The 27,756-nt window shown below is 39.6% G+C and overlaps 2 protein-coding genes across 6 annotated transcripts in view; one reads left to right on the plus strand and one right to left on the minus strand.

The window, feature by feature from the left end:
• Positions 1–15,042: 15,042 nt before the first annotated feature.
• radx (RPA1 related single stranded DNA binding protein) lies at positions 15,043–21,411 on the plus strand. 2 transcript variants are annotated; one of them, XM_085364409.1, is made up of 15 exons: positions 15,043–15,753; positions 16,381–16,523; positions 16,622–16,814; positions 17,057–17,165; positions 17,541–17,638; positions 17,729–17,848; positions 17,925–18,020; positions 18,107–18,274; positions 18,431–18,579; positions 18,660–18,808; positions 18,906–18,953; positions 19,023–19,141; positions 19,212–19,448; positions 20,922–21,104; positions 21,212–21,411. In XM_085364409.1, exons 1-15 carry the CDS (start codon positions 15,165–15,167, stop codon positions 21,346–21,348), a joined length of 2,538 nt encoding a protein of 845 aa, XP_085220535.1. In that variant the 5' UTR covers positions 15,043–15,164; the 3' UTR covers positions 21,349–21,411. The 2 variants fall into 2 exon arrangements, with proteins under 2 accessions (XP_085220535.1, XP_085220536.1); XM_085364410.1 differs by having other exon boundaries at positions 18,107–18,268.
• Positions 21,412–21,758: 347 nt separating this feature from the next.
• The window catches only part of npas2 (neuronal PAS domain protein 2), a 45,116-nt gene continuing 39,118 nt past the window's right edge, over positions 21,759–27,756 (minus strand). For 3 of the 4 annotated variants that reach the window (XM_085364405.1, XM_085364407.1, XM_085364406.1), the window contains exons 20-22: positions 27,526–27,615; positions 27,238–27,448; positions 21,759–25,990 (exon numbers count right to left, since the gene is read on the minus strand). In XM_085364405.1, coding sequence (XP_085220531.1) covers positions 25,793–25,990; positions 27,238–27,448; positions 27,526–27,615 — 499 coding nt within the window. In that variant the 3' untranslated portion in view covers positions 21,759–25,792. Of the gene's footprint in view, positions 25,991–27,020; positions 27,449–27,525; positions 27,616–27,756 lie in introns of those variants that run through there. The other variant, XM_085364408.1, reaches the window with a different exon arrangement.

Raw genomic sequence — 27,756 nt, forward strand, 5'->3', positions numbered from 1 at the left:
GGTATTGTATTTTTGCACACCTCAGTTCCTTGTGAAGCTCGCACACAAGAATTTCACTCGCATGTATTGTACCAGTGTACCTCCACATGTGATGTGACAATAAAAGTGATTTGATTTGATTTAAAAGGAGATGGGGGTCAGGGTGTCAGCACCCCTGGCCACTTTACCAGTGTTTTTCCAATGTGGGGGGTTTACTGTAGAAATTGGATGCCAGAGACTATAACTGTAACTGCTGTGTGAAACTCTTCAGATCAGCCTTTAGAGTAGGACTGCACAGGATGCAGTGTGCTGATCTCCAGATGCATCTGTAAGGAAGATGGGTAATAAAAGGATTGTGTGAAATTTGGAAACATCTCTGCGTGATCTCTACCAAGACAAAAAGAATCAGAGAGACCGACGTTGTCTCAACAACACTTAGTAGATATTCCACTAAATCTCATTTGTGATTTATGATAAATGTTACCATTAATTATTTATATTTCTTTACGCTTCTGAATAATTTAGTAAAACATCAAAAAGATTTTTACTAAGATAAGACATTTCTAATTCTCTACAAACTTTTGAGCTGTAGTCCAGATTGCAATAATAGTGTATGGTTATTGTTTATAGCAGATGAAACAGAAGTATCAGGACAGGGTGTGAATAAAAGTTATGAGTTGTGTTGCTGCAGAGAAAGTTGTTCACTCTGGTGAGGTCTAATGAGTCTAATGGGAGGCTGAGCCTTCAGCTTTCCTGTCCCTGTCCTGTTTAACCAGAAACGCTCTCGTCTTTTAACATTGAACTCATAACTTTCCATTTTGATAAATCTTATAGCTACAGCTGGATCAGCTGACCCTGTCCCATCCTTTAGTTATGCTGTTATAGGCCACAACTGCTGATTCACTTCCCATCATGCACTGAGCACTTCTGTCTTTTACTCTCAGTGTGTTAATATATCACTACTGCGTGTCAGTAACGTTGGTCCTCTTCCTCCCATCATGTGTTTTGTCCTGTCCTCGTATGCTCTTGATTTGTTTCTTATTTTGCCTTTTCTGTCATCTCCAACCAGTTGCTCGTCCTTGAGCCTCATTCTGCCAAAGGTTTCTTAAAAGGGTTTTTTTTCCATCCCACCATCCCCAAGTGCTTGCTCATAGGGTAGCTCCAACTGTCAGAAAAAAGGGCTTTCACATTGCACGGGTTTCTAAAACTCTGTGCCTCTGTTTCCTGTCACACTGACTGTGAGCCTTTACTGTATTTCCAATGTAATTTAGAGAGAGAAACATATGTCAATACTAAGCTGTTAAGAGGCTACTTACAATAATCTGTCTCCTTGAACTGAAACCTGTATACAGTCTGTGATCAGCTGATCTTGGCCTGAGGTTTACTGCTTTCAGTGGATTTACACATCTGAATCCAACAAGATGTACACAGATGTTTCATGATTTCCATCCCATACACTGTCTGTTTAAGCCACAGATGTTAAACTCATTTTTACATCGAGGGCTACATACATGCCACCAGTGAAAATCTCCCGTGTAAAGTAGTTTAACTGCACATTTCATTTCTGAGCTATCTCAATATTGGAAAAAGAAGTGCAATTTCAACAGTATGTCTCAGTTTTCTCTACATGATAAAAAAAGATGCTGTGGTTGCTAATGAAAGAAATCTCTCTTGTCCTTTTGTGCAATACAAAAAAGTAATTTCAATATCCAGGCTGTATACTGCACTACCATTTTCCTCCCCTGGTGCCTGAAATCAGCTGGTTGTAGCTAAAATGCAAGTGGAACCGATAAGCAGGTGTCTTTATTAAATGTTTTTGTTACTACAAAGTCAAAATGTTATGATGGTTTCAGTATTTTAATGATTGCAAGCCCTGCATGTTTTCTGGAAGAAGAAATGACGATATCACTAATTAGATTATATGACATCCGAATCAGATTTTAGAGGAAGAGTTCGCACCAAAACTAAATGTTTTCACTTTCCTATGTCCTATAATGTTATGGCTTCATTCTAAGACATCTGCTAAGGAAATGCCGGCCTTCTCTCCAATAAAACTGAAAAAAAGAAAAGATTAAAATGCTAGTTTCTTCATGGCTCTTAAAGCAGCAAAAATCAAAACATTGAAAAACATCTGTTAAAACTGAGCAGCAATATCTCTTTGCAGAAATGATAAACTGGGGACTTAACACTTAAGGGCGGTTGATTGGGTGGGGTGCTCCAGATAACTGTTTTTGTCATGTAATTGGATTGCACTTTGTCAGGCCTCTACCCTAAGACCTGACCAACACCTGAAGGCTAAGCTTCCGCTGATCTAGCTTTTAGGGTCACTGAGGCACGCAAACCCCCTGCAATGGATCGAGCATTGAAAGAAAGTCAGACACAGGTTAAAGTACAGTGGCACTTAGAGTTCAAACGGACTGCAACCAGCGGTAAGAAAAACGCTGCAAAAGCACATAAAACACAACGCAAATAGGAAAAAGGAAGAACAAGAGGAAGGGAAGCGTTTCTGGGGAGACAATAACCTGACGGACCAGTTGCAGAAACCCAAAACATGGTAGGCGTGTTTTATCATCATTCATATGATGACGGATTTTTAGGCTAATAGTTAGGCTAACACACTTACCTCTCATCTTTTCTTTCCTCTGTTTCTTTCCAAAACTGATAGATCCTCCACTTCTTTTAAGTGTCTACCAGCGCAATTCTTAGCATATTTTGGTTCCTGCAACTGGTCCGTCGGATTATTGTCTCCCCAGAAACACTTCCCTTGTGTTTTTGGAAAATTTTTTTCCTATTTCTGCTTTGTTTCTCCTATTTCTGTTGTCGTTTTTCCTATTTCCGTTGTGTTTTGTGTGCTTTTGTAGGGCTTTTCTTATTCCTGGTGTTTTCTTAAGTTGCAGTCCGTTTGGCCTCTCAGGGCCACCGCAGTACAGTTCCAAAAAAAGTTGTTTTTTATTTAACCCAACAACATAGTTGGTTAAATTATACAAAAAAATCTAAATCTTGGGCCCATAAAAGAGGTCAAAATAACAGAACTCTACTCAAAGTTAACAGCAACCAATACTGATACCTCAAACAAACTGACCTCACTAAACGAGACAAAGGGGGATAACTTAAAAATCACAAAAAGGGGTAAAACACACAAAAACCTAACTGAGACCAAAACCAGTTATTTATTATCCTGTAAATTAAACCTTATATTTAAAGAAAGACAAATGTGAATGCAGTGTTGTGTGTAAGCCTCTACACTAATGTTACCACTGTGTGGCTGTAACTGCAGCCATCACACCGCCTGACCACGTTAAGGTGGTAATCTCTCAGGGGGGAAACAGAAAAACTAGACAACAAAAAGAAAAGAAATGTGTTTTGTGAATTTGCTTCAAAAGTCACTGGATTGAGAGCTGATGGCGTTTCACTGCATCCTCCACCAAGAAGCACTGTGCGCACAAACATTCCCCCCCGAATGAGTCGAAGCGATGAACCTCGTTATCAAGATAGTGAACAAAATAATTGCGAACGGGTTAAGCCACCCACCGTTTTGTTCATTGTTAGAAGAAGTTGACAACGCATATTCAGCTCTCCTGCTGCACAACAAAGTCCGGTGGCTGTCCAGGGGAGAGGTGCTGAAACGCTTCGCTACCTGTCTGGAGCATGTGAAAACGTTCTTGGAAAGCAAAGGCCTCCGCTATCCTGAACTGGAAGACCTTGATTGGTTGGGTAAATTTTACTTCATGGTGGATATGACAAGTCACTTGAACACGCTGAATACAAATCTACAAGGAAAGGGAAGCAGGAAAGGGAAGCACGGCCCTGCAGATGCTGGAGAATGTTTTGGCATTTGAGCGCAAGATGACAGCGTTCACAAGAGATGCACAAAAACGTACCTTCTCTCACTTCCCCTCCCTAAGAGAGTTCAAAGAAGCGAACAATGAAATAAATTATGAATATTTCCACCGTGCCATCATTGCAATGCAAGCTGCATTTGGAGAAAGATTCAGTGATTTCAGAAAGGAGAAACATACTCTCTCTTTCCCTGTCACACCGCTGGACATCGACCCATCTCTCCTGAACACAGTTGCATTCACCGGAGTATGTAAGTCTGATCTAGAAATTGAACTGGCCGACATAGCGGATAAAGATTTGTGGGTAAATAAGTTCAAAACACTGACGGCGGATCTTGAAGAAGTCGCCCGTCAGAAGGCTACGCTCGCTAAAGAGCACAAACGGAGTGATATGGAAAAACTCCCCCACCCGACAAACTTGTTTTTGAAACATGGGGTGCCATTCCTGACACATATATTAACATGAAAAAGTATGCATTTGGAGTCTTGTCCATCTTTGGCTCAACATACTTATGTGAGCAAGTTTTCTCAAGCATGAATTTTATAAAGTCCAAACACCGCTCCCGCCTCAAAGATGAGAGCCTATACAGTCCTGTATGAAGATCAAAGTCACATCTTACAGCCCCGACATAGGGAAGATCTCCAGCGAACTTCAGACACAGAAGTCACATTAAAATGGTAAGGACAATAGTATTTTACAAGCTATTATTTTTCAGCAAAAAAATATTTTAGATTTCGAGCTGATGTAGATTTTTTGTATGTTCAGGTGCTTCAGTTGATTGCTGGCTGAGCAAAAAACCCAAAGAGGACGAGAGAACACTGACATGGACTTGTCAAAGACTCTCCCAATTTTCTTTTTATTTTAAAAGCTGTTAAGTTGCAGCTAAATGTTTTATTTATATTAAAGTGGACTAGTTTTATTTTACTTTTACAAAAATATACGCCTACAGTTAACAGGCCTACAGTTAACAGTTTAATTTATTTCAAAGCAGGCCTACAAATGCACATTGCACTTCTGTTTGTTTTATTCAGTGGTTGTAACAGCTAAAATAAAAAAAAGGATGAAAAGTTAAATTATTACGTTATTTTTTTGCTGCTCCCTACGATTTTTTTTTTGGCAGAAGAGGGGCAAAATGGCTCTTTTGATGATAAAGGTTGCAGACCCCTGATCTACACTGTATGTAAATAAAAGTGCCTGTGTGACATCTGGGACACAGCTTTGACTAAGAACTCTCTTTTTGTTCTTAACTTATGGCTTTAAAAAAAATATCGAGATATATATCGTATATTGCCATCCAGCTAAAAAATATAGAGATATGAATTTTGGGTCATATCGCCCAGCCCTATGTCTTAATATTTCCAGACTGAGCTGTGGTAAGATCTTTTGTTTTCTTTCTTGTGTTTCAGTGACAGCCTTAGCCATCACAGCCGGGCAGGTAACAAACCTATTTGCTTATTTATTTATTTTTATCTCTAAAACTCATAGGTAAAGTCATACGTGTCAAGACATGTATTCATTGTGAAGCATCCTGATGATCAGTAACCAAGTGCTTCTTCCTGGTCTCAGGTACAGCAGTGATCTCTGCTGCTATTGTCCTGGGGGCTGTTGGTTTCACCTTAGTTGGAATAGCAGCTACAGCTACTGTGGACAATGGAGGAGTGGCAGCAGTAGTGATGTGCGATACCACTGATTTCCTTCCCGATCCGATACCAAGTAAAATTCAGAGTAGTATCGACGATACTGATCTGATAACAATACTTTGTACAAAAACTTATTTTATTTATTGTATCTTTTATTGTATCTCAAATTATAGCGTCATAATGATTACAGGACGTGAGATTACTTGTTCTTATCACTTAATAATGCAGAGTTCATCATATAGAAATAAAAAAACTGAAGTTGTGCACTATTCGAACACCTTGCCTGCCTGCAGCACTAAAGGACTCCGTGAGAGACGTTTGTCTCGCCCTAGCAGCACCTGTCCCTGTCCCTCTCATCCTCTTCAGTTCGCCTCAACATACGCTAGTCATATTCTGTGATATGATTTACTCTGAGGTGTTTGACAAGGTTAGTGGTTTTGCCACAACACTTCACTTTCTTGCCACATGTATCGCAAACCACTTCTCGGCTGTTTGTGGATGTAAAATACGTCCACACACAACTCCAATTACGCTCAGCCATTGTTGTGAGTGCGCACGCCAGGGGCTGCGACACATTTATACAGCCGTATTTCGCACATGACTATGAAAGGCGTATAAGGAAGTAGTTCCTTCCAATGTAGACAATGCAAATAATATAGTTTATTTCCACTGTGTTCCTGTTAATGATAAACTACAAATTACTAAATTATCGATATTTTAATGTTAGAATCGATTCTAGAACATAAATGACTGGTATCGGAAGAATCGATATTTCAGTATCGATCCGCACATCACTAGGCAGCAGGTAGTGCGGTGGCTGTAACAAACATATAATGATTACATTTCATTTAGTGGTCTTTTTTTTTTTAAACACATATCTCTATAAGCCTAAACTAACGGTGGCAATACCTCACCTTCAGACACAGTAGTAGGCAGTGTTTTTGAATGACTGCTTTCATTAATACGCACTATACGTGCTAGTCTACTTTGGTTGTAAGAGGTATACGTTGACTTTCTATGTTGTACAGCCATTATGGATCAAATTAGCGTCTAAATCGGGGTAGGCTATACGCTGGGACAAGAGGGGGCTTAAACAAACATCTTCCCCCCTTAACTCAAACTTTTAGAAGTTGAGAAAAATAAAAGATTACAAACTCAATATGGACAAGATATTTACTACAGTAGGTGAAAAGGCCACTGGAAAAGGCACAACAGAGATGATAGGTTTCACCTCTCATTTGCGCTTTCCCTCCGTGCTGTTTGTGCGCAGGTTCACACTGTATTCAGCAGACCACTCGGCAGTTAGTATGCAAATGAATTTCAATTTCTGTGGCAGCTTTTAAACACGGCACGTTGTACTCTCTCCCACATGCCATATGTGGGAGAGTGCCATATGTGTAGATCCCCATTGTTGATCTACACACGTCTGTTGGTGCCAACGACATCGCATGCTTGTACGTCATTGTAATGAGATATTCTCACAAACAAAATCACGGTTTAGTAACGCAGCATGCTTATGAGAAAGTAACAGTAATCTATTTTAAAAAAAAATGGTAATCCTTTACTCATTACTTGGAAAAAGTAATTTGATTACAGTAACGCCCATCTCTGCTGGCAACTTACTTAAACTGCGTTCTTTTTTTTTTTGCCTGTCGTGTTCAGCACTGTAGCAATCAGAATTATTGTCTGAAAGCCAAGAAAAATGCCTAAAAGATTTGTTTTTTCAAGTGGATCATTACCGCTTTGCCATACTGGTCCACTTGATTGATCGTTATTATTATTTATTTATTTATTTAGGAACTTTTAAATTATTACAATCTGAACAGACATGACTGGGGGATAGGAAAGGAAAAGACGTAGACAAGAGAATTTCAATAAAAGGAGAGGGGAAAAAGACAGAGGGGAAAAGGGACGGTGAGAAAGGACACTAAAAAATCCACTGGATCATCGGCTGGAAAAAAAAGAAGAAGAAAACAAGAAAATTAGGACAGGAGGCCTAATGGAAGGCCTCTGTCCTATCACCTCATCCATGAGGGCAAACCAGGGCCAACCAAAATCACTACTGATTGGTGGGCCATTAATGCTGAATTCTTTCGCAGCTGCTCTATTCTCATGTTGTTGCAGTATGTTAATGACTTACCTCGTATTGTGGATGGATTTTCTTAATTATTTTCCTGACTGAAGTTTGGTCCATTTACAACATCCTGCCATGCGATTGCATTTGTCCCTAACCATCGGGAACCCTCACGTAACTTTTATCAAATGGAAAAAAGTTAGCATTCATCCTCCAGCTTCACTGTGTTTATGCTATGCTAACATAGCTATGTCGCTAGTGATCACGTAGCACATCATTATATACCAGCTAGCCCAACTTCAGTAACCCTACAAAAGTCACTACTGTTTAGTTTTCTGTCTTCATTTTTGTTGGAAGTGAAAGCAGAGCTGTATGTTTTAATTCTTTCAGAAATCTCTCAGTCAGAACATTGTATATCATGTTTAGGTGGAAACTAGCGAGCTAACTTCATGTTAACTTCTAATTCCATTGAATTTAATAAATTCTGTTTTCATGAATACCTGGATGTTAAACTTAATTGTTACACCTGGTAAAGGAGCAACACTGATCATTTTATTAAAGATGAAAGAATTTAGACAGTTTTTAACTCTCAGTGATGCTGCAGTGTTCGTTTGATTTTGGGACACCCTTATTGAAGTTCACTAGGACAAGTGCGAAGGATTCAAGCACTCGTTTTTGTCTGAAACAGATGTGGAGAACTTTACACATTTGGTTCTGCAACTATTAAAAATGTTAACAAACAATAAGTGTTTTGTCAGTGCTTTAGTGTTTTTGTACCTTTACATGTTGGATGCTGGTGTGAATTGCTCCTAAAGCCACTGTGACACTTTTAAAGCACTCATCCAACATCTCCAACACAGAAAGGTCAGAGCAGGATCTGATGGAATATAGATGAAACATTTTAACATGGGAACAAGTCAGTTTAACTACAAACTTAGAATAAAATAGAACTTTATTAATCCTTTGGGGAGGTCCCCTTAGGGAAATTACGATTCCAGCAGCACAACACCAGGTCCCACTAAATGCAAATAAGAAAAATTACCAAGCAGGTACAAATAATTAAGAACAGCAGCTTAGCATCTTCATCTATCATGCTGCACTGTGTTAATAGCTGTGGTGACAGAGGTATCTCTAACCCCCTTTTATGTTGAGGCCATGGTGGTTTTCATGATGAGTGACGGTGTATCTGATGTCCTTGTGTTGGTGTTGTTCTTGCATCAGCATAATAATGCTGATCCAGGATCAACATTGGTACTGACCAATTATTTTTTGTGCTTGTTTATATGAAACTCTATTCTAGAACAATTGGTCAGCATAAGTGTTTTCTTTATTCATTTATACAAGATAGTAAATACATTTTCAAGTTAGGTTTGCTGTTTAGTTTAGCCTAATTAGTTTATGTTGGTTTGCCAGAGATAGTTTAAAAGGATTAGCCAACTTCTTGGCTTCTGCTGCTCCTGCTAACTGAAGGCTCAGACATGATCACTGGTCAGTTGTGATGTTGATCCTGGACCATTATTGTTATGATGACGTAGAAACAACACCAACACATGATCTATTTTTTGTGATACTTTAACTTCCTCTTACTGATATCAGTTAAAAATAAATAACTACACAGTTCATGTTCACTATATTTCACTCTCGCTTTTGCACCTCAGCAATAAATGGTTAATGACAATGAATTAATTAATGATTGAACAACAGGGCAATTACTTTTTTACACAGGCCCAGGTGTTTGGATAGCTTTCCCCCCCCTTCACACAAATACTTTTACAGCACTGCACCTAGAGTGAAATTGGAGTCAGCAATGGTACATTTCTCAAAAACCTCATAATTTATTTGTATTGGTTGATTGATTGATATACTTTATTTGTCCTGAGGGGAATTGTTTTAAATTTATTTATTTTTATTATTGTATTTGCTAACTCTACTGCTGTTAAGTCATGTGTATTATTATTATTATTACTTTTGTTATCAATATTTATGATTTTAGGGATAATAGCCGGGCTCAGTTTCAACCCTACCCCTTGAACCTAAGCACAACCCATAGTTTCCAACAACACAATGAAGCTGCTTCCACTGGCAGTAGGAAAGGACAGGAACTTTCTAAGGCTGACAACTTAAAACGTTATTTATCAGCCGACAATGATTCCCCGAAGTCTAAAAGACAAAAGAGAAGTGGCACAAGGTTTCCGAGAAAGGGTGCCGACGTTTTGCCACAGATTTAGCTGTATGGCTTAGCCGTTAAGCTAGTTGATGCCTCCGTTGTTGTCCAGCGCTGTTTCTACTATTTTAAAATGGGTATGTTTGTACTTTGGGTCATTTTTGTTATGTCACCAGATTGCTGAGGTGATTGACACATCTGTTTCACCCAAGGAAGTGAAACAGATGGAAGTCTTTAGGACCAGCAACAGATGGAAAGTAGTTTGAGTTAAATAAGGATTTGTGTTTGTATAAATGAAGACTGTTGTTTACTACTTTTACTTACTATCCTGACAGTGGATCAAAATGACGACACAGAGGAAGGAAAAGGAAAAGAACACCAAAATACAGAGGCTAAGACATTAAGCAGAAGTCAAAATTACTCACCAGAGTTGTCTTCAAAGAGAAAAGGACGCGATCCTCCTGTCAGAAAGACCTGGCACAACTCTTTGGATCTCTCTCCTCCCAGAAGTCGGCAGGACTCCCCAGACTTGTCACCACCGAGGCAACGTTCAGAGAAGTCAGAAAAGGTGCAAAGTAAAGGTGAGTGATCCAATTAAATTGTAAAGCTGGTGTGGCAAGTCAATATGAATAAAAGTAAAAAACAGAGGACCATTTAATATGAGTTTTTTTACACACATACCATGATCTAATAACAAATCTTTCATTTGTATTCTAAAGGGAGGTTTTTCAAAAGTCATTACAAAAGAAAAACTCCTCATTTAGATAATAATAATAACGTTTGACATGATTGCTAATATCAAACCTCTGTGGTTCCCTCACAGATCAACTTATCTAATACAAGAAATTAACTGTCCTTGTCAGACTCAGACTTCAACAAAAGCAAGCTCAGCTCATCCTTAAGTAATCCTTAAGTAGAAAACGCTCACCGGATCGGTCAGCGGTGGCTAAGAAGGATCAGAATAGACATGATTCAGACTCTGAACAGTCACCCCCAAAGAATAGGCCCCTGAAGAGAGACGCCTCAGACTCTGACCAGTCTCCTCCAAGGAGGCCCTCAGAAACCAAACAGTCTCCACCCAGGGTGCGGCCACTGAGTAGATGGGACTCAGATGGAGGTTTATCACCACCTCGTAGGCCAGGCCAGTCACAGGTAAGCAGACTGTGTTGGAACAAAGAGTAATGTGAATGTAATCTGATTCTGCTCAAATTACTGTGTTTTTCATTGTTTTGCTATTATACCCAGAGTCAAAGAATGCTATCTGGTGGAAAGACAGGCCTGGTTTCTGTGGATATTTTAAGGAAATAGCAAGAGGAGAACAAACAAGCAAAAAACAATCAGCTACTTTAACTTTTCCTCAACTTTTCGCTCTTGAGATATTTTTACACCCATCGATGGAACGGCTTCATACAGCTTTGCATCTCATCTCAGCATATGATTTATTTTGTCATATTTTATTTAGTTTTAAAGTTCAACAATGAATTTCTACCGACTTACCCATTCATCATCTATGACTAAATGATGAGGTAATGCCCAGACGTCAAATATTAATGCCAAATTCACCTCTCTGCTGTCATGTCAAATATCAATGCCAGACTCGCATTGCTATTTACATATACACATGCACATATACATATGTGTATAAACCAACAATGAAATAACTAATCTAAATCTTATATACAGAAAATACAGGATTACAGAAATGAAATGAATACCACAGAATGTACATAAGGTGCAGTTGCAGTCTAGCAGTTTGAAGCAGTGTGACAGTTCAATTGTTAAGGAGGGAGATGGCGAGGGGAAAGAAACCGTTCTTGTGTCGGGTGGTCCTGGTCTGCAGGCTTCTGTACCGTCTGCCAGAGAGTGGCAGGTCAAAAAGTCTGTGTCCAAGGTGTGAGGAGTCTGTGATGATGTTCCCTGCCTGTTTCCTGGTTCTTGAGAGGTGCAGGTCCTGGATGGAGGGCAGGGGGACGCCGATGATCCTTTCTGCTGCCCGTACAGTCCGCTGCAGTCTGCACCCATCCTGTTTAGTGGCTGCTCCATACCAGACTGTGATGGAGGAGCACAGGACAGACTCAATGACTGCAGTGTAGAACTGGATTAGCAGCTCCTGTGGAAGACTGTACTTCCAGTTGTCTCAGAAATACATACTCTGCTGTGTCTTTTTGAGGATGGACGCGATGTTGGTCTCCCACTTCAGGTCCTGGGAGATGGTGGTACCCAGGAACTTGAAGATTTCCACAGTAGACACCGGGCTGTCTAATATGGTGAGCGGGAGCAGTGTTGAGGGATGTCTCCTGAAGTCACCTGTCATCTCTACAGTCTCATGTATTTTTAGTCATTCCTTCATCTAAACACAATGACACACTTTAGTTTGCAGTAAGTTTATTGATGGTTTAAATACATTTGTTTTATTTCTTACTGTGCACATTTAGTTTACCTACATATTTATAACAATTCATTTCTTTTTGTTTTGGGATTCTGACAAATCTTTGCTTCTTTTACCGGTTTCTTACACCCATTGATCCCTGGGAGCTGCCAGAATAAAGATGTTGGTCTGCACCACCACTTCCTGCTGGAGGGGGGGAGAAAGTGTATTTTCTTTAGTTAAACGAGCTTTTGTATTTAACTAAATATTTGAGTTCAGGGTTTAGTGTTTTTGATTTTCTTCTTTGGTGTTTAGTTTATTAACTGGGCTGTACTGCATCTTTTTTAACGGTTCTTGATTGTGTTGCGTTTAGTTACCCCTGTTGTGTCATAGTGACCTGATCAACCATTATATATACCCTCGTGTGTCATTTCCTGTTTAGGTCAGTTATGTTTGTGTGGGCAGTCAGTTGCTTCGTCAAGTTCACAGTTCTTTGCCTGAGTTCAGTTTTGTTTCTTTGACCTCTTTTATGAGCTTAACATTTATTGTTTTTGTAAATGTAACCTTTTGGGTTAAATAAATAAAAAACAACTTTTTCTAATAATTCCTGTGACGACTCCTGTTTTTCAAATTGGTCCATAACAATATATATCTTTAAATTTTGATAAAAATGGTTTTTTTTAATCCAGAAGAGATGAATTAAAATTAGATGGCACTTCAAAATAAATTGTGGATTTGCTTTGATAACACTTGTTTATGACATCTCATTAAATAAAGGTATGTGTCAAGAACAACATTGTTATATTGTAATATCCTGAGCTTGACCAGTGTAGTTTTCTAATAGTTCAACAAGACCACTTCCAGATGAAATTATAAAATCATTGAACATTTTACATTTTTATTTAGGTTGTTTCTACCTCGACGTGGCACTGAATAGTAAAGTTAGAATAGAATAGAATAAAACAGAATAGATCTTTATTGTCACTATTACAATGAGAATGAAACACAGTTCGGCATCTCTACATTGAATGTAGATTTACATTCAGATTCTTTTAGAATAGGCGAAGATGATAAACGCCGTGCAGTTTCCTCTTGTCCTCCACAGTACAGCAGTTAAACCAGTGTGGAGCAGTAGGTCAGAAGGCTCTCAATGGTGGAGCGGTAGAAGTTAATTAGCAGTCTCTGGGGTAATTGGGCCTGACGCAGCTTCCTGAAAAAGTACAGCCTTTGTTTTGCATTTCCTACCTGGTGGAAAATGTTTGTGGACCAGGTAAGGCTGGCCGAGATGTGGACACCGAGGAACTTGGGACTGGGAAAAGTGGACCGGTGAGGATTCTGGGTACTCCTTCATAGATGAGGCTGAGCTGGACACGGAAGATGAAAATGTGGAAGTGTAGCCTCTTTCTCCACTTGTCCAGGAGTACCCAGATGAAGATTTTTGGGAGGGATGTAGAGCTGCCATTTCTCCCGCTTTCTTTGCTCTCACTGCCTCACCAGAACCCTCAGTGTCTCACAGAGCAGAAGAGGCCACTCCCTTGATCTCCACAAAGAGGGACAGGGAAGAAGATTACGTAGAGCAGGTAAGTACAAAGAGACAAAGAGTGAGTTTGGAGCAGCACCCTGAAGATACACCTTTCGACGTTGTCTTTGCTAAGTGCGCACAGTTTCCGTGCTTTTCTTCTCTGGGGTACAGATCACAGGTTTTCCTGGCCACACTGCATATGTGTCCAACTGACAAACATCAAAAACAAAATTCACTCTTTTATGTTTGTTTTTGGCTTCCAGCTCCTGAGGGAAATATTAGGCTGTTGTTTCCTGTTAAATTCTCCAGTGTTCACCAGCTAGTCTCTGTCTTGCTAATGTTAGGTTCTGAGTAGGTTATGTACCTTGAGATTTTTGTTTTTAAAGCATCTGTAGCTTTTATCATCTCATGAGTACAACTTTGACACAGAAGCCAACAAGTTCAGTTTCTGAAGCTTCAGTTTCCATTTTCACATAAATAAATCTAATGAGATGCTGGAAAATGCAGACAGGTCTTTTTTATCTTGTCTTGTCTGTAGAGCAAATTTCATCCAGGGATTTGATGAACTTATATATCAGGAAGTTTTAGTCTGCTATGATATCTAAAAGAAATCCAATGAAACTGAATAGGAAGGCTCCTTTAGTGGTGTTTATGGAAGCTGCTGTCTGTTGTTGGGAAAAAAACTGTCAAAATTTTGGGTTATTATTTAAAAATTCTGACTTAATAATTTCAAGTTATTTCCTCTAAGATTTGAGTTACTAAATGGACATTTTGGGATAATCCCTGAATTTTAACCTATGAACAACAACAAAAAATGCTATTTAATTTTTTTTTTAATTTAATTTAATTTTCACTGGAGGAAGCAAGTTTTTATACAAGGTGTTCTCTGTTATATACTGTGATATGAAATTAATTTTGGGGGAATGTATGTTTCATTTTATTGGGTGAGGACATATAAAACACGTGTCTGGTCTCTAATGTGTAAAGTGCATGTTCCTGTCAGTAAAATATAATACTCCGTGTAAGTTAAAAGGGAAAACGTTTGGAATCATGATTGTATTTTTAAAAACTACAAAATTACGCAAGGCGCTCTGGTGACGTCATATCAAATGGTCCTTGTTAGGTAAAGCGCGGATTTTGAAAGCAGGAATTTCCCTTTAGTACAGTAGGCAGTTCTTTTCGAAGTTATATTAAATAATTTGACATGGCAGGGTTACACATATAAACTGCGTTTGTGTATTAAGTGTGTTTCTTTGTATTTGTACATGTTTTGGTTTTCGAGGCTAATAGTGACGCCATCAAGCCGCGATGTTTGTAATGTTAGCTAACGTTAACTGCAACTTCACAGGTGAAGAAGCCTCCTGAAAATGCAATAAGTTGTGTATGACGCATTGCTTGTAAGATAAGCCTACTGTTGGGCGAACTCGGATAGTTTTTTTTTTCATGTTAAACGCATTTAGTTTAGTTTAGTTATTGCTAAGACTAGCAAGACAACTTTAGCCAACAAGCTAACATGACAGAGTGACAGAAAACGGCTAACTACCCGACCAACTAACTGCTTTAATTACACATTTGTGATGGAGGATAACTCGTCTTCTTCTTCAGTGGTGAGTGGTGTCACTCAAGCGTCTTTCCTCCAGAGGACTTTGGAGCGGTTATCATCTACACAGAGCTTGAAACTGAAAACTGAGGAGGCAGCTCCTGTCGCTGTCATCGCACTTCAGAGATACCTGTCCGAGCAAACGAAAGGGCAGCAGCTCGACAGCTACAGCTACGATGTGACAGTCACAGATGGAGTCTGGCGAGCTAAATGCTTCCTTCACCCCAGTTTGAATCATCTGGTGCACAGCAACAGCCTAAAGACCGGGTCTGAAATCAGCATCACGCAGTGCTCCTTTGTTTACAACGAAAGGAGGCTGGGACATGGCTACATCTGCATTGAACAGCTCAGATGTGCTGCAAAAAGATCTGCTGTGCTGGCTCGTGTAAACACTGTCAGTTCACTGCCCATTCTGGTCAAGCAGGGAATGGAGAGGAGCGTGGTCTTGCAAAGTGATGTCCCCCTTCAGGTGAGCCGCAAACATTACCTGTCACTTTGGAACAACGACGACCCAGAGGGCGACATCTGGATATCAGGATCCCCTTCAGCTGATACTGTGCTGGACGGTGAGATACTGCTATCTCAACCCCTCCCTCACTCTCACATTGTGTTGTTTATATCATTATTCTGTCACCTATAATTTATAACACTGCAGTGAACTTTGCTATTTGCAGCCACTTAATTGCCTCATAAATAAGGAGGCAATTAAGTGGCTTAAAGGCAGGATGTGGTGTATGACCATGACCAAAAATAATGTCCTCTATTGATTGATAGGTTGGTTTTGATTTATCTCTTAGACCTCAGAAAAAATAAAAGATTATAAATGACCATCACAGGAAAAGGCTTAACATGGGGAAATAACCTAAGGTATTAGATTTTGGAGTTGAGCTCAGGAGGTAGAGCAGGTCATCTACTAATCGGATGCTTGATGATGCAGTCCCATTGAGATCAAAGATCTCTTTTAAACGGGAGACTTGACCAACAGGGCAGCAACACAGATACTTAAAAACAGATGTAGATTGCATTAACAAAATTAAAATGTACTCACGTAAAACACTTGCACACAGACAAAGTAAACATACAGAAACATATATATATATTTCTATAAAATTATAGTAAACAAAAGTTTTAGTTACTATTACTTTAGTAAAATTAACGACAATGGGTTTTCTGTAATGTCTTGATTCCAACAGTGTCCAAGGTTACACTTCTTTCTAGCCTGGACTCATCCTTCAAAAACACGTGGAAGCCCCTCCCTCTCCTGGTGAAAATCATACACAAATCCAGGTTAAGGTATTATGGAAAGTTTGGCCTCAAGATTGATTACCCATACCAGGTGTGATGTGAACAAGATCTCAGTTTTTTGTAATATACGTTCATGTTGTGACAGAGCATAGTTTAAATGTTTTCAACTCATATGTCATCATATTTCAGGCATACTTTGAAGTTGCTGACCAGAGTGGCACAATGTCCCTTGTGCTTTGGAATGAACTTTGTCCCGAGTTTTACCAGCGACTGAATGTTGGCACAGTGTTGTACCTTCAAAATTACACTCTGAAACAGAGTTATTCAAACCGGTCACGCCCCCAAATGGACCACCATAGAATGAAGACCTTTAACTCTGTCGGTATGTACGTAACTACTGATGATAATCAGTAATTTTTAAAAATATAGTAGCACTGTTTTCTGTGAAAAAAATCACCATATATTATCAATACACTATCTTAGAATCTGTATTTTCATATATAATTGATAAATTTTCTGTTGGGTTAGGGGTTAGGGTTTGTTTTGGTATTTATTCACCATTTAGTGTTTACATGGTTTTTGTAAAGACCTGTAAACTGTCGTCTGCATGTGTTTTTTTCCAAGAAATCTGCCTGAACCCTCGCAACCCAGCTTCAGTCATCACCGTGGTCTCACCAAAGAGCATACTTCCTCAGTGGGGACTGCCTGACATTTCCTACCAGTTCACTGCTCGGTAATGAATTAGAACCGTATTAGTTAGTCTACTGCCTTACATGTATCTCTCTGTTATCTGCACATAAGGCATGGATTCAGTGCTGCAAGTATTGGTTTATGCATTACTGCAAACTACCACATCATTTCTAACTTACAAACATCAATATATTTTGAACATTCCAGTCTAGAGTTTGCTTGATGAAGTCAAGTGTAGAAACATTGCAAATAAATCAGTTATTACAGTGTTTGGGAAATTAGATTTATTACAGTGTGTTTAGACGGCGTGCAGGACTCTATTTGCTGTTTGTCCCACGTGTTTGTGTTTCTACAAAATGAAGACGTTGTTTTGAGTTTCGCCTAAACAGCTGCTGCATGATGTTTTTGATGCTCACAGGTCAGAGTTGGAGAAGCTGGCCAACAATTCAGCATGTGATATAATTGGTTTGGTGACATTTGTTGGCCGTGTTGAAAGAGTGAAGGGTAAAGGGAAAGGTAAGAGATGTTCTTATCTTGTCTGTTGCGTGGAAGTGGTTTTTGATAATTGAAAGAATTTATTTTGGTCGGTGATGTTCACCTTTTTAGGTCCAGAAAAGTACTGGACGTATCGCTGGGTACATGCAGTGGATGGAACATCTGACCATCCTTTTATTCTGGAGCTTTTTTCCACTTCTCAAGCAGAAATCTTCAGTCATATTTGTCCGAGTAAGTCAGCTGTGTCAAGTCTGCTGCCACACTGTAAGCATGCCAGTTTTTTTTAAATATATCCTCTATTCCATAGTGACCTACCTGGTTTGCACTCAGATGAGGGTTTGTCATGTGGAAGGCTCGTTGCCGTACCTCACGAGCAGCTGTGAGACTGAGACGTTCATCACAGGTTAGAACAAGCTGGAACAATAAGTACCTGATAATGTGGCAAATTGATTGTGTAAGTGAACTGTAAATGATGTGTCTAAACAACAGGTTACCATAAAGGTCAGCCGTACGTGAATGACCCCAGAGTGAAAAGCTTCATCCAGTGGACCAAGACTCTGAAGGACAATGTTGTCCTCCAGAAAACAGCTGTTGGTGGCTATTACCGCTACCCTCGCCCCCCAGCGATGTTTACACAGTCAATGGCTGATGGTGTGTGTAGTTGCATGTTAGCTTACATTGTTTTTCAGATCATGTGTTACAGCTTTATTTCATAAAATATATCGCCTTACTCGTGTTTACATCTTTGTCCTGCAGCAAAAATGATTTAGTTTCGTTGTCAGCATAGGTTCTGACTTTATTCTTTCCCTTCAGCTCAAGTTCCTCTGGTTGCTGCAGCTGATTTGAAGAGAGAGTTAGAAACCCTGCAGTACAGAGAACACAAGAAACTCGCAATCCAAGGTCAGATCGCAGCAGTGCAGTACATGGAAACTCCAGAGCCACAGGGACTAAAAGACAAAGAGGTGAACGACCTTATTTTAAATCGTCTTCCCAAAAGCAGTTGCCATTAACAATATAAAACAAGTCAGCTGGTTTTCTGCAGGTGCCCAGTGCTTCCACTGATGTGTGTGATCAAACTGTGACGTACCCCAGTCATTCCTCAACAACAAAGCAGACTTTTGTGGAGAGTTTAACGTCTCACTGTACTGACAGCAGCTCTGAGAGCAGAAGGAAAAGAAGAATTCAAATAAGGTAGGATTGACTCCTGACTTTCAGATTTTTGAGCTTGATGCCGAGTCATTATTTAATTTTAACCCATTCATTACATTTGATGTAACATGTTTTCCAGTAAAACCACACAATCCTCCTTGAATTGCGGTAACATTCCAGCTAAAAGGTAACAACAACTCAGCAGGTAACACAACATTTATGTATCAACCAGTCTGAGCTCATTTGTCTTCTGCAGGAACGCTGGACGTAAAAATACAAACGAGGGTGAAGAGCAGGCGGAAGAAGAGAGCAACTTTGCATTTGAGGAAGTTCAACAAGTGGGACTCAGTCTGCAAGCTGAAAATCCAAATCCAGGTGAATTGCTGCACCTTAAAAACTCTGCTTCCTGATATATTGCCATGCTGATACGTTTGTCTCTCACCAGACTCTAACGATTTATCATGGGAAAGCAGCAGCTGGGTGAGGCAACAACAAGAAGTGTCCGAGCATTTGTGTAAAGGCGGTCTGTGGCAGGACAGCATCTGTCGGAGGTTCACGCTTGATGAGAAGAACGTCCTGCTGCAGTGGAGTAACCTTCAGCCAACACGGTGGACACCACTGCGGACTGCTGACGCTCTCTCTCCTGTGCTTTGTCCAGGATTCTACCACGTAACAATATTAGGTGAAGTAACCCAGTGGTGACACCCAAAACTTAAAAACATACTTTTTGCTGTTCCTGCCACTTCAGCCTCAGTGGAATATTGTCTTATTTCCTGCATAATACTCTTTTTTTTTTTATGTCAGCAAACACTTTTTCTTTCTTAAATTTTCTTACTTTCTTTCTTATTAAGAGTCTCAACCAGACAAAAATCTTCGGTCTTATTCATTTAGTCCTGAATAGCCAAAGCAAACAGATTTTTATTATATTACATATGCGTCATCAGTGAGTCATTGTGAGCTGGAAACTCACTGTCAGTGGAAACACAATCACACAGTCAGAGGTCTGAGCCACCTTTAGAAAAGACCAGAATTTATATGATCTTGTATTATTAGGCTTGATCTGCTTCTTTTAACATTGCTCCTGTGCCTTCTGGTCTCCTTTAGTTGTTCAGTTAAACATCGCTTTTAGAATCACAGCATTGTGTAACCCCGCCTACGCTGTTAGCTAGGTCTTCCTTCAGTTATGGATGAAAACCAACGTCTAGAAATGGTGTGAAAACAAAAATCCTTAATGATGAGCAGCGCTTTTTTAATATTAGAAAAATGGTGATATATAAACCAATAAGGTAGACCTGCTAGACTTTTTCTTAACAATTAACAGTCAGGTCAGCATATGTGCAAAATAGTGTCTCTAAGCCAAAAGCTCAGGCCTCAGACTCATTTTCAAACAGTTTTTGCCTCTTTTAGCTATATTTAAAGAAAGAGATACATGTAATATATCTCAGAGACACAGCTCAGACTGTGTGAGCTCTGTGAGCACAGGAGCCTTATCCGGATGATCTGATATCCTCGTGTCGGTGTTGTTCCCACATCATCATAATAAATGTTGTTCCAGGGTCAACATTGCGAGTGACCAATCACATTGTTGTGACGTCATACTTTTGCAAGCCAAGCCATTCATTCATTTATGAAATTCCAGTGTTGCAAGGACAATATGTATAATGCTTATTGTTTATTAAAGAACATTATCCTGAAATGCAAAGAATGGAAATTGCTGGATCGGCAGACAGAGGCGGTTTCTCGCAAGTGAAGTAGATTTTTTTTAAGGCGTTTTTTTTCCGAAGTCGCAAAAGTATGACGTCACAACAATGTGATTGGTCACTCGCAATGTTGAACCTGGAACAACATTTATTATGATGATGTGGGAACAACACCGACACGAGGATATCAGATGATCCCACCTGCAGCCCAACCCTTTGTTTGACAAGGGAAGGCAATGAGAGGAAGGTTTACCTAAAGGGAGAGGAAAGAAATCATGGTTTATACTGTGGCTCAACTGAGGGACTGAAGAAGGGGCCAATATTAAAGAAATCAGAATTTCTTTGGACTATGAATCATGCAAAGCTTACCTGGTGGTAGTAGGAGTAAAAAAAAAACATACATTTGGAAATTAATTCCCACTTAACTTTTTTTTCTGTTTTTATCTCCCTGGCAGGCATTAATAAGCAGATAGCTGTTGATGCTATGTATATTCCTGTTGTTAGCTCCAGCGAGCCACAGGCTGTGGGCCTTCCTCAGGATCCACATGGCAACACGATGCTGTCCTGCCTTTCATCTGGTTTCCTCTGTCCTCTCAGCAACACTGCCAACAACAGTGAAGAGACTCTTCCCAGGCCAGGTAGTCACTGTGGGGGAGACAACGTCCATTCAGGAAGCATTTGCCAACACATGCATCTTTTACACTTAATATTTAAAATGTGTGTTTTTTGTTTTTTTTTCCTGCAGAGGAAATCTTGGCAACTGCCAGTGAGCTTGAAGACACACATGTCGTGTGCATCCTTGACCTTTGTCACCTGGGTGGAGATAAGGTGGAAGTCATGATCAGCAAGGTGTACAGGTTGACGGAGGTTTCTCTTGACTAGAAGGTACACGAGAGCAAACGCAGCATGTAAATATCAGCATTAATCATGTAACTTAATAGTTATTTAAAATAGAAGCAATAGAAAGAGATTCCCTGTTATATGTACATTGAATGTTAAATAATTTATAACATTTTTTTTTTAATTACTTGAAGTGTATATTTTTACCATTAAAATGTTTCCACAGGGAACAACTTTGTGGTGTGAAAATGAAAATGTGCCCTTTTTTTTTTTTTGCACCAAGAACTCAAAGCTGATGAGAAATATCCCTCCTGATGGATAACATTCTAAGTAAAACTCAGAATAACATGCATATGTTTAAAAATATTTATTTTGAAATATTTCACAATATTCAGGTTGATTTATTTTTTATAAATATTTCAGTATCATTATTAATATCAAGATATTTTCGAATGTAAACTTAATTTTTAAATTTCTTTTAAAACAATGTTAACAGTATCTTTTAAAGCTTATTTTGATGGTAAATACAGAAAGAAAATGAGCCATACAAGTGACTGTGCAACACCAACTCGAACGCAAAATAAGCCTCACCTCCTCTAATAAGACACTTCATCTGTTACAAAATTACTTTAATTTTAAAATCATGTAACATACATATGTAATCTATTAGACATATAAAATAAACAACTATGTAGCCTAAAGTCGTGCTTTTTGTTTTTGCTTTTTTACATTCTATTATACAATATATTCAATGTTAGTTTCTGCACTGAAACTGCAGAAATGGCTGAATACCAGGTTTATTTTGTTCATGTCCTGGCAAATCTCACACAGAAAACATTGACCTGACTGCCCACTCTCACACTGAGGGTGTCAGTCATTATTTTACAGATCAGAAAAAAAAAAAGGAAAATACAAGTTAAATGTGATTAAATTCACATACCTTCAAAAACAGTGACACTCAATGGCAACATCCAGGAGGAAGAAGAGCATTGTGAAAGGTGCAGACATCAAAAGAAAAGGTAACTACTGTTGGGGAAAGTATTAAAACTTGACTAAAAGGAACAACAGTACTGACTGAGTGGATGGATTATTTACAACTTCAACAAAGCAATACACACGTACAAGGAAAAGGAAAAAAAAAAACACAAAACATCGTCTCACATCCAGAGCAAAACCATCGCGATTGAGCACAGTGGCGTTTCAATGAACAGCAGTTCCCTCAACTACCTCTGCAAGGCAAACAAGACAACAATTTTGTATAAAGACATGGATCGAAATATTTCCTGGATTCTGTAAAATCAACTCAAGGAGAGATTTTACTACCACCGTCTGAAAGTATGGTATTGATAACTATTGAATAATGAAAGAAAACAGCTATAGTTGTCTATGGCACCTCTGTACTGCTGAGTAACACCTTTACTGTTTCTTTGCCACACTTGTAGAAGCATAGACATGAATAAATGGAGAATGAAACTTGATTTTACCCATCAGAAGTATTTTGATAATCCTGGAAAATTGCACTTTCCCCCCTTTTTTTTTTTTGGCTGAATTACTTGTGAAGTCTGCACAGTTGGAGAGCTTTTTCTGCACCCCACAATAAGGATTCATCTTCTTTATTTAATCTCTTCGTTATTGTAAATGCATGATACTACAGAGATTCTTTGTTAGGTTAGGCTCTCGTGTTTTACCTCCTGCTTGTGAGGAGCTACCACTCTGCACCACATTCCCATGCAGACAGACTATAAAGTGTGATCACTGCAGTCGTGGTGTATAGTGGACACCCTTTAAAGATACTGCTGATATAAACGGTTAAGGGAATGTTAGGGCATTTTCATTAAAAAAATATTTCCATATAAATTACATGGTACAGCGGCTTATTATACACCTCTATATACATCTGTTCTGAAACATTTAAAACTATAAATTAACATTCTTCTCTTCAGTTTGACATTGCACATAGAAAAGTGTAAAACGGCACTGAATGGACATGCTCAAAGTATTCTGACGGATGCTTCTTGTTATCCAACGTGAACAGCACCAGTACAGTAGCTTCAGCTTCGAGGTGTGGAGACCAAGCTGTCGTATCGAGCCGCACGGGCTGCTTTAAATAAAGTGTAGCACAGTGAGAATTTCAGGAAACGCAGAGCTGTACTGGGAACGCACAGCAGTTTGTGTGAGATTGTCATTAACAAGATAAGAGATGAATTAATGTTCTTTATGGAGTTTACTTTTGCAATGTGGTTCTACCGTTAATCTGTCTACACTGACGCACTCCATTCTCCTCATTGTGAAGTCATCGTGTCACAATCTGACAACACACCATGCGGATTTGCAGCTTCAGCCGAAGGGCATGTTTACATTTAGCTTTAGATTTGAATTGATGGACACAGGACTGCAGTTGGACACGTCGCTGCAAAAGCACGATAATATAAAAGGTTAGACGTAGGGCTGCATAAAAAAGATTGGAACATCCTGCAATGGTGCCAGGACTGCTTTCCAGATCTGTAGACAGTTTCTCATGCATGAATACAGTAAAGTGAAATTGGTGGCTTTTTTTTTAATGCAATAGAGGCTGCTGTACTTCCATGTCTGCATTTTTCAGATGCTAATAAATTGGGTCACGTGGTCACGGTTGGAGCGTACTTTGTTTTCCTTCATAGACGTTCAAAGAGACAAAAATGGAATGAAAATGTCTTAAATTAATTTTCCCTGTTTCGAAGATATTTAAACAGCTGTGCAGGTACAGCGTTGTCGTGTTATACCGTGATATAACAAGTGATGGTTAATAATGGCAATAGCCTTGTCACAGCAGACTAGAGAATCTCACCTGCATGTTTTTTTATATTTATTGTTAAAAGTGAACCATTTTTTCTTTTTTTTAAACCAATATTTACATTGAAAATTGAAGTTTATTATGTAACCGATAATAATTGTGTAATAACCATGGAACGTGCGCTTCCTAAGACCAGACCGTCATCTGGTGAAAATCCCAAAACTTTGCCACCTTGTATTCAAATCACCAAGCTTACACTCAACTTACACTGCATTGCTTTGTATTGTAAAACCACAGCTGGTCCATACAGATGAATGGAGAACTGTGTGAAACTGTCATAGGGCAAGACACAAGGACCAGTGTTGACCTTTCAATGTCTAAAGCACAAACACAAACAGACAAAACTCAATTCAAACTTATGTGTTTAAAAAAAAAAAAAAATTCCCGTGTAGTGTTTCAGTTATAAGTGTAATAAATAAAAATGAAATGATTTCATTAGGATTTCAGGAAATGGATAACTTGTGAATGAGACACTATCCTTACAGCCGGGGACCTTAATCTTCCAATATATATTTGTCATATATCCAATACAAATCTAGGCTTTTGTATTTAACTCTGATGCAGCAAAATAATAATCTATAACCTTATGAAAATATAACTTTGTATTCCAAATAGACCTGAGCTGGATTTTTAAAGCCGTAATCAGACACAACCATCAAACTGCGCCATGGATGTACCACGGCTGAAGGCACATTATTTAAGCCACCCCCCCCCCCACTCACTCGGTAGGTTGGTTATCAAAAGAGGACTCATCCCGCACTGCTCATCAAAAGCACCGAAAATTTGTAACTTCAAATATCTGCTGTTGTCATTCGTTTTGAGGAAGTGGTGCAATAGCTGCAACGCCCCTTCTTTAGTCCCAGATTGAGGCTTTAAAAATCTAGATAGACCTTTACTAAAAAACTGGAGAATTACTCTCTGAGCGTGGTCCTATAGCATGTGTGACATCTTAGTATTTACCAACCCTGATTTTTGATATGATGGTCATCTTACCACTGCATGTTTCACCGTAAAGCCCCTGTCATGTGACCTACCATGAACATACCTTGTTTTGGGGACAATATGGGAGCCAACTGAAATGTAGAGTTCTCATGCACACAAATCCCATTGTGAGATTTGTCATTTTCACTTGAGTTATGTCGCCAGTGGGAGGGGTGTTGAGAATCTCACCATTAGTTAATGAAATAAACAACTATTGGGCAAAAATAAATACTCTACTTTTGAGTAGGAGGTGGTACCTAAGTGTGAACAGACACTTAAAGGAAACTTTGTTAGACAAAAATTTTCCACGTGTAAACATGTAAAAAGTTTCTTTTTAAGAGCTTTGATAAACCACTCGTCCCAGCAGTTTCACTGATGGACCCACTGAGTGCGACGTAGCCTGCAGATGAAGGCCCAGCGCCTCACACTTCTTCGGGTCCCCGATGTTCAACGTCGGGTCAGTGCAATCTCTGCTTGTGGTTTCTCGCCAGTGACATAAAAGGCCGGCTTCATCTGGAAAGAGCAGCTTCACATCTAAAGATCACAACAAGCAGTTTTCCACACTTTTAACCAACTTGTCATCCAGTTTGACTCCCACATGACACAAAGTGCTTCCACCTTCACGGCCTCCTCACAGAGGCAGATCTCAGCACAACGGTCAAGTCCACAACGCTACCGAGTCAGCATGTTTCGATATTCTGAAACGCTGCCAGTCTGGTTTTGGGAATGTTGGTATTGCCTCTGTTGCTGTGGCGCCTGTTGCTGCTGCGCTAGTGGCTGTTGAATGTATCCCACGGTGCTTTGCTGTGGCACATTAGTGGTGTGTAAGAATGCTGGAGTAGATCCACCGTGTACGAGTCCTTGAGTCATCTGCAGACACAACAAGGAATATGAATATAGTACAATAAGCAGACAGAATACTTTTTATCAAGTTTTATTTATAGAATCTAATGTTCGACTGATGTGCAGTGCAAACAGTGTACACATGAGGGCTGTCTCTGAATATCAAGACTTGCTCTGCAGTAGGTAGAGGATTATATAAAATGGGTTTCGGTAGATAGTGGACTCTTTGTTAAGCCAAGTTGTGAGGATAGGTTTCACTGCCCAGTTGACCCTGGACCAAGGAGCTGATTGTGAGCTGACTGTGAGATATTGGAAGAACAGTGGAGAGGCACACCCCTGATGGTCATCAGTGTGACTACCTGTGACATCTTTTGGGAGTAAGAGGTCAGCAGCTATGGTTAAGAATGCCTAATGTGGTCATTTCAAACTTAAGGGGTGTCCACACTGGGAGCAATTTGCTCTTCAGGCATCACTTTGTCACTGACAGTCGGTTGCTACTGTACATTCTAGGTCCCGATTGCCTTAGTAACCCTCTAATGTATTTGGCACCCCATCACATGTCATCCTGGGCTCTCACTGGTAGTTAACTCAGTCACACAGCTTGAAGTTGAGAAATGTTAAGCGGGATCCACTCGCTCGGTACTGCCTGCAGTTATTTCACCTGTTGCTGCCTGAATTCGCTGAATGACTGACTTTGCATCATCCCAGGAAGTCACATTGCTGCTGGCTGCTTCTTATATGGATGCCTTCTTTAGAGAGAGAGTGGTGATGACCTACATCACCTCAACGAGCTAATTGTGAACCGTTACTCACATGTTCATACTTGCTGACATAGACACAAACATCACATGCATCACTCTGGAAATACAACACCATCCCTCATGGTTTGTGTGGTGGGTTTTTTTGTTTGTTTGCTTGTTTTTAAAGATATATGCCCTCATTGTAAACATTTGTTGATTTTAATGAACATTTCTTAACACAAAAAAATTATTCATTATAATCTTAAAAACAGTAAGAATCACTCTAAAGTCACAGCACAGCTTTGGCACAAAGCTGAGGCTTTAAAACCTGTGGGAAATGCACCGTAGCTTGTTGCTGTGGTAACTCAGTATTCAGATACAGTCTAATACCCAAAAAGATCATAAATAAATAGAAAGCCTTGGTTATTTATATTAAACAGCATTATGCAGCAATCCTTGCCAAACTGCCTTTTAGTCTAAAAATCTGTGTAAGATGCTCAGGACGACATGCTGACTCATGTTGCTGCAGCGTACCTGAAAGAACTGCTGTGGTTGCTGGAGCTGCAGGGAGTGCTGAGAGGTCTGAGGCTGCGAGTGGTAGGCTGACTGCGACTGGTGCGTGATGAAGCTGTTGTGTGGGATCATTATCGGAGACGTGAAGACCGGCGAGGGCACGAGGACGGCATTGCAGTTGACCTGTTGCATGGGGAACGAGGGGGCGAGGATCTGCTGCTCCAAGGTGTATCTGTACGTGGCGCACGATGAAGAGGTTAGACACAACATAACATAACATAGAGACGTCTGCACGGTGAGAGGACTCACATCGATGGGGAGATGCCCATGTTGCACTGGGAAGGCTGCGAGGAAACGCTGGTGGGAACCAGAGTCTGCATTGGTTGGTTGAGAAGCATTCTGCAGGAAAAGAAACATATCAGGGTTAGAGGTTGGATAACATGAAGAGGTAAACATAAAGTGAATGTTATTCCTAAAATATACCGTTTCATCATCACCTGCCATACTGACATTAACACCTGGAGTTCTGAGTACTATGAG

Source organism: Diplotaxodon limnothrissa, linkage group LG10 (genome assembly GCF_057381915.1).
Source record: "Diplotaxodon limnothrissa isolate DT_005_m linkage group LG10, D_limnothrissa_male_GT1.1, whole genome shotgun sequence".
NCBI lineage: Eukaryota > Metazoa > Chordata > Actinopteri > Cichliformes > Cichlidae > Diplotaxodon > Diplotaxodon limnothrissa.

What these genes read in the sequence shown, in the direction of transcription:
- radx (XM_085364409.1), top strand. Translation starts at nt 15,165, where the DNA reads ATGGAGGATAACTCGTCTTCTTCTTCAGTGGTGAGTGGTGTCACTCAA. An exon ending in AGGGACTAAAAGACAAAGAG is followed by an intron (nt 18,580 to 18,659) that starts GTGAACGACCTT and finishes GGTTTTCTGCAG; the next exon opens with GTGCCCAGTGCTTCCACTGA. An exon ending in GGTAACATTCCAGCTAAAAG is followed by an intron (nt 18,954 to 19,022) that starts GTAACAACAACT and finishes TGTCTTCTGCAG; the next exon opens with GAACGCTGGACGTAAAAATA.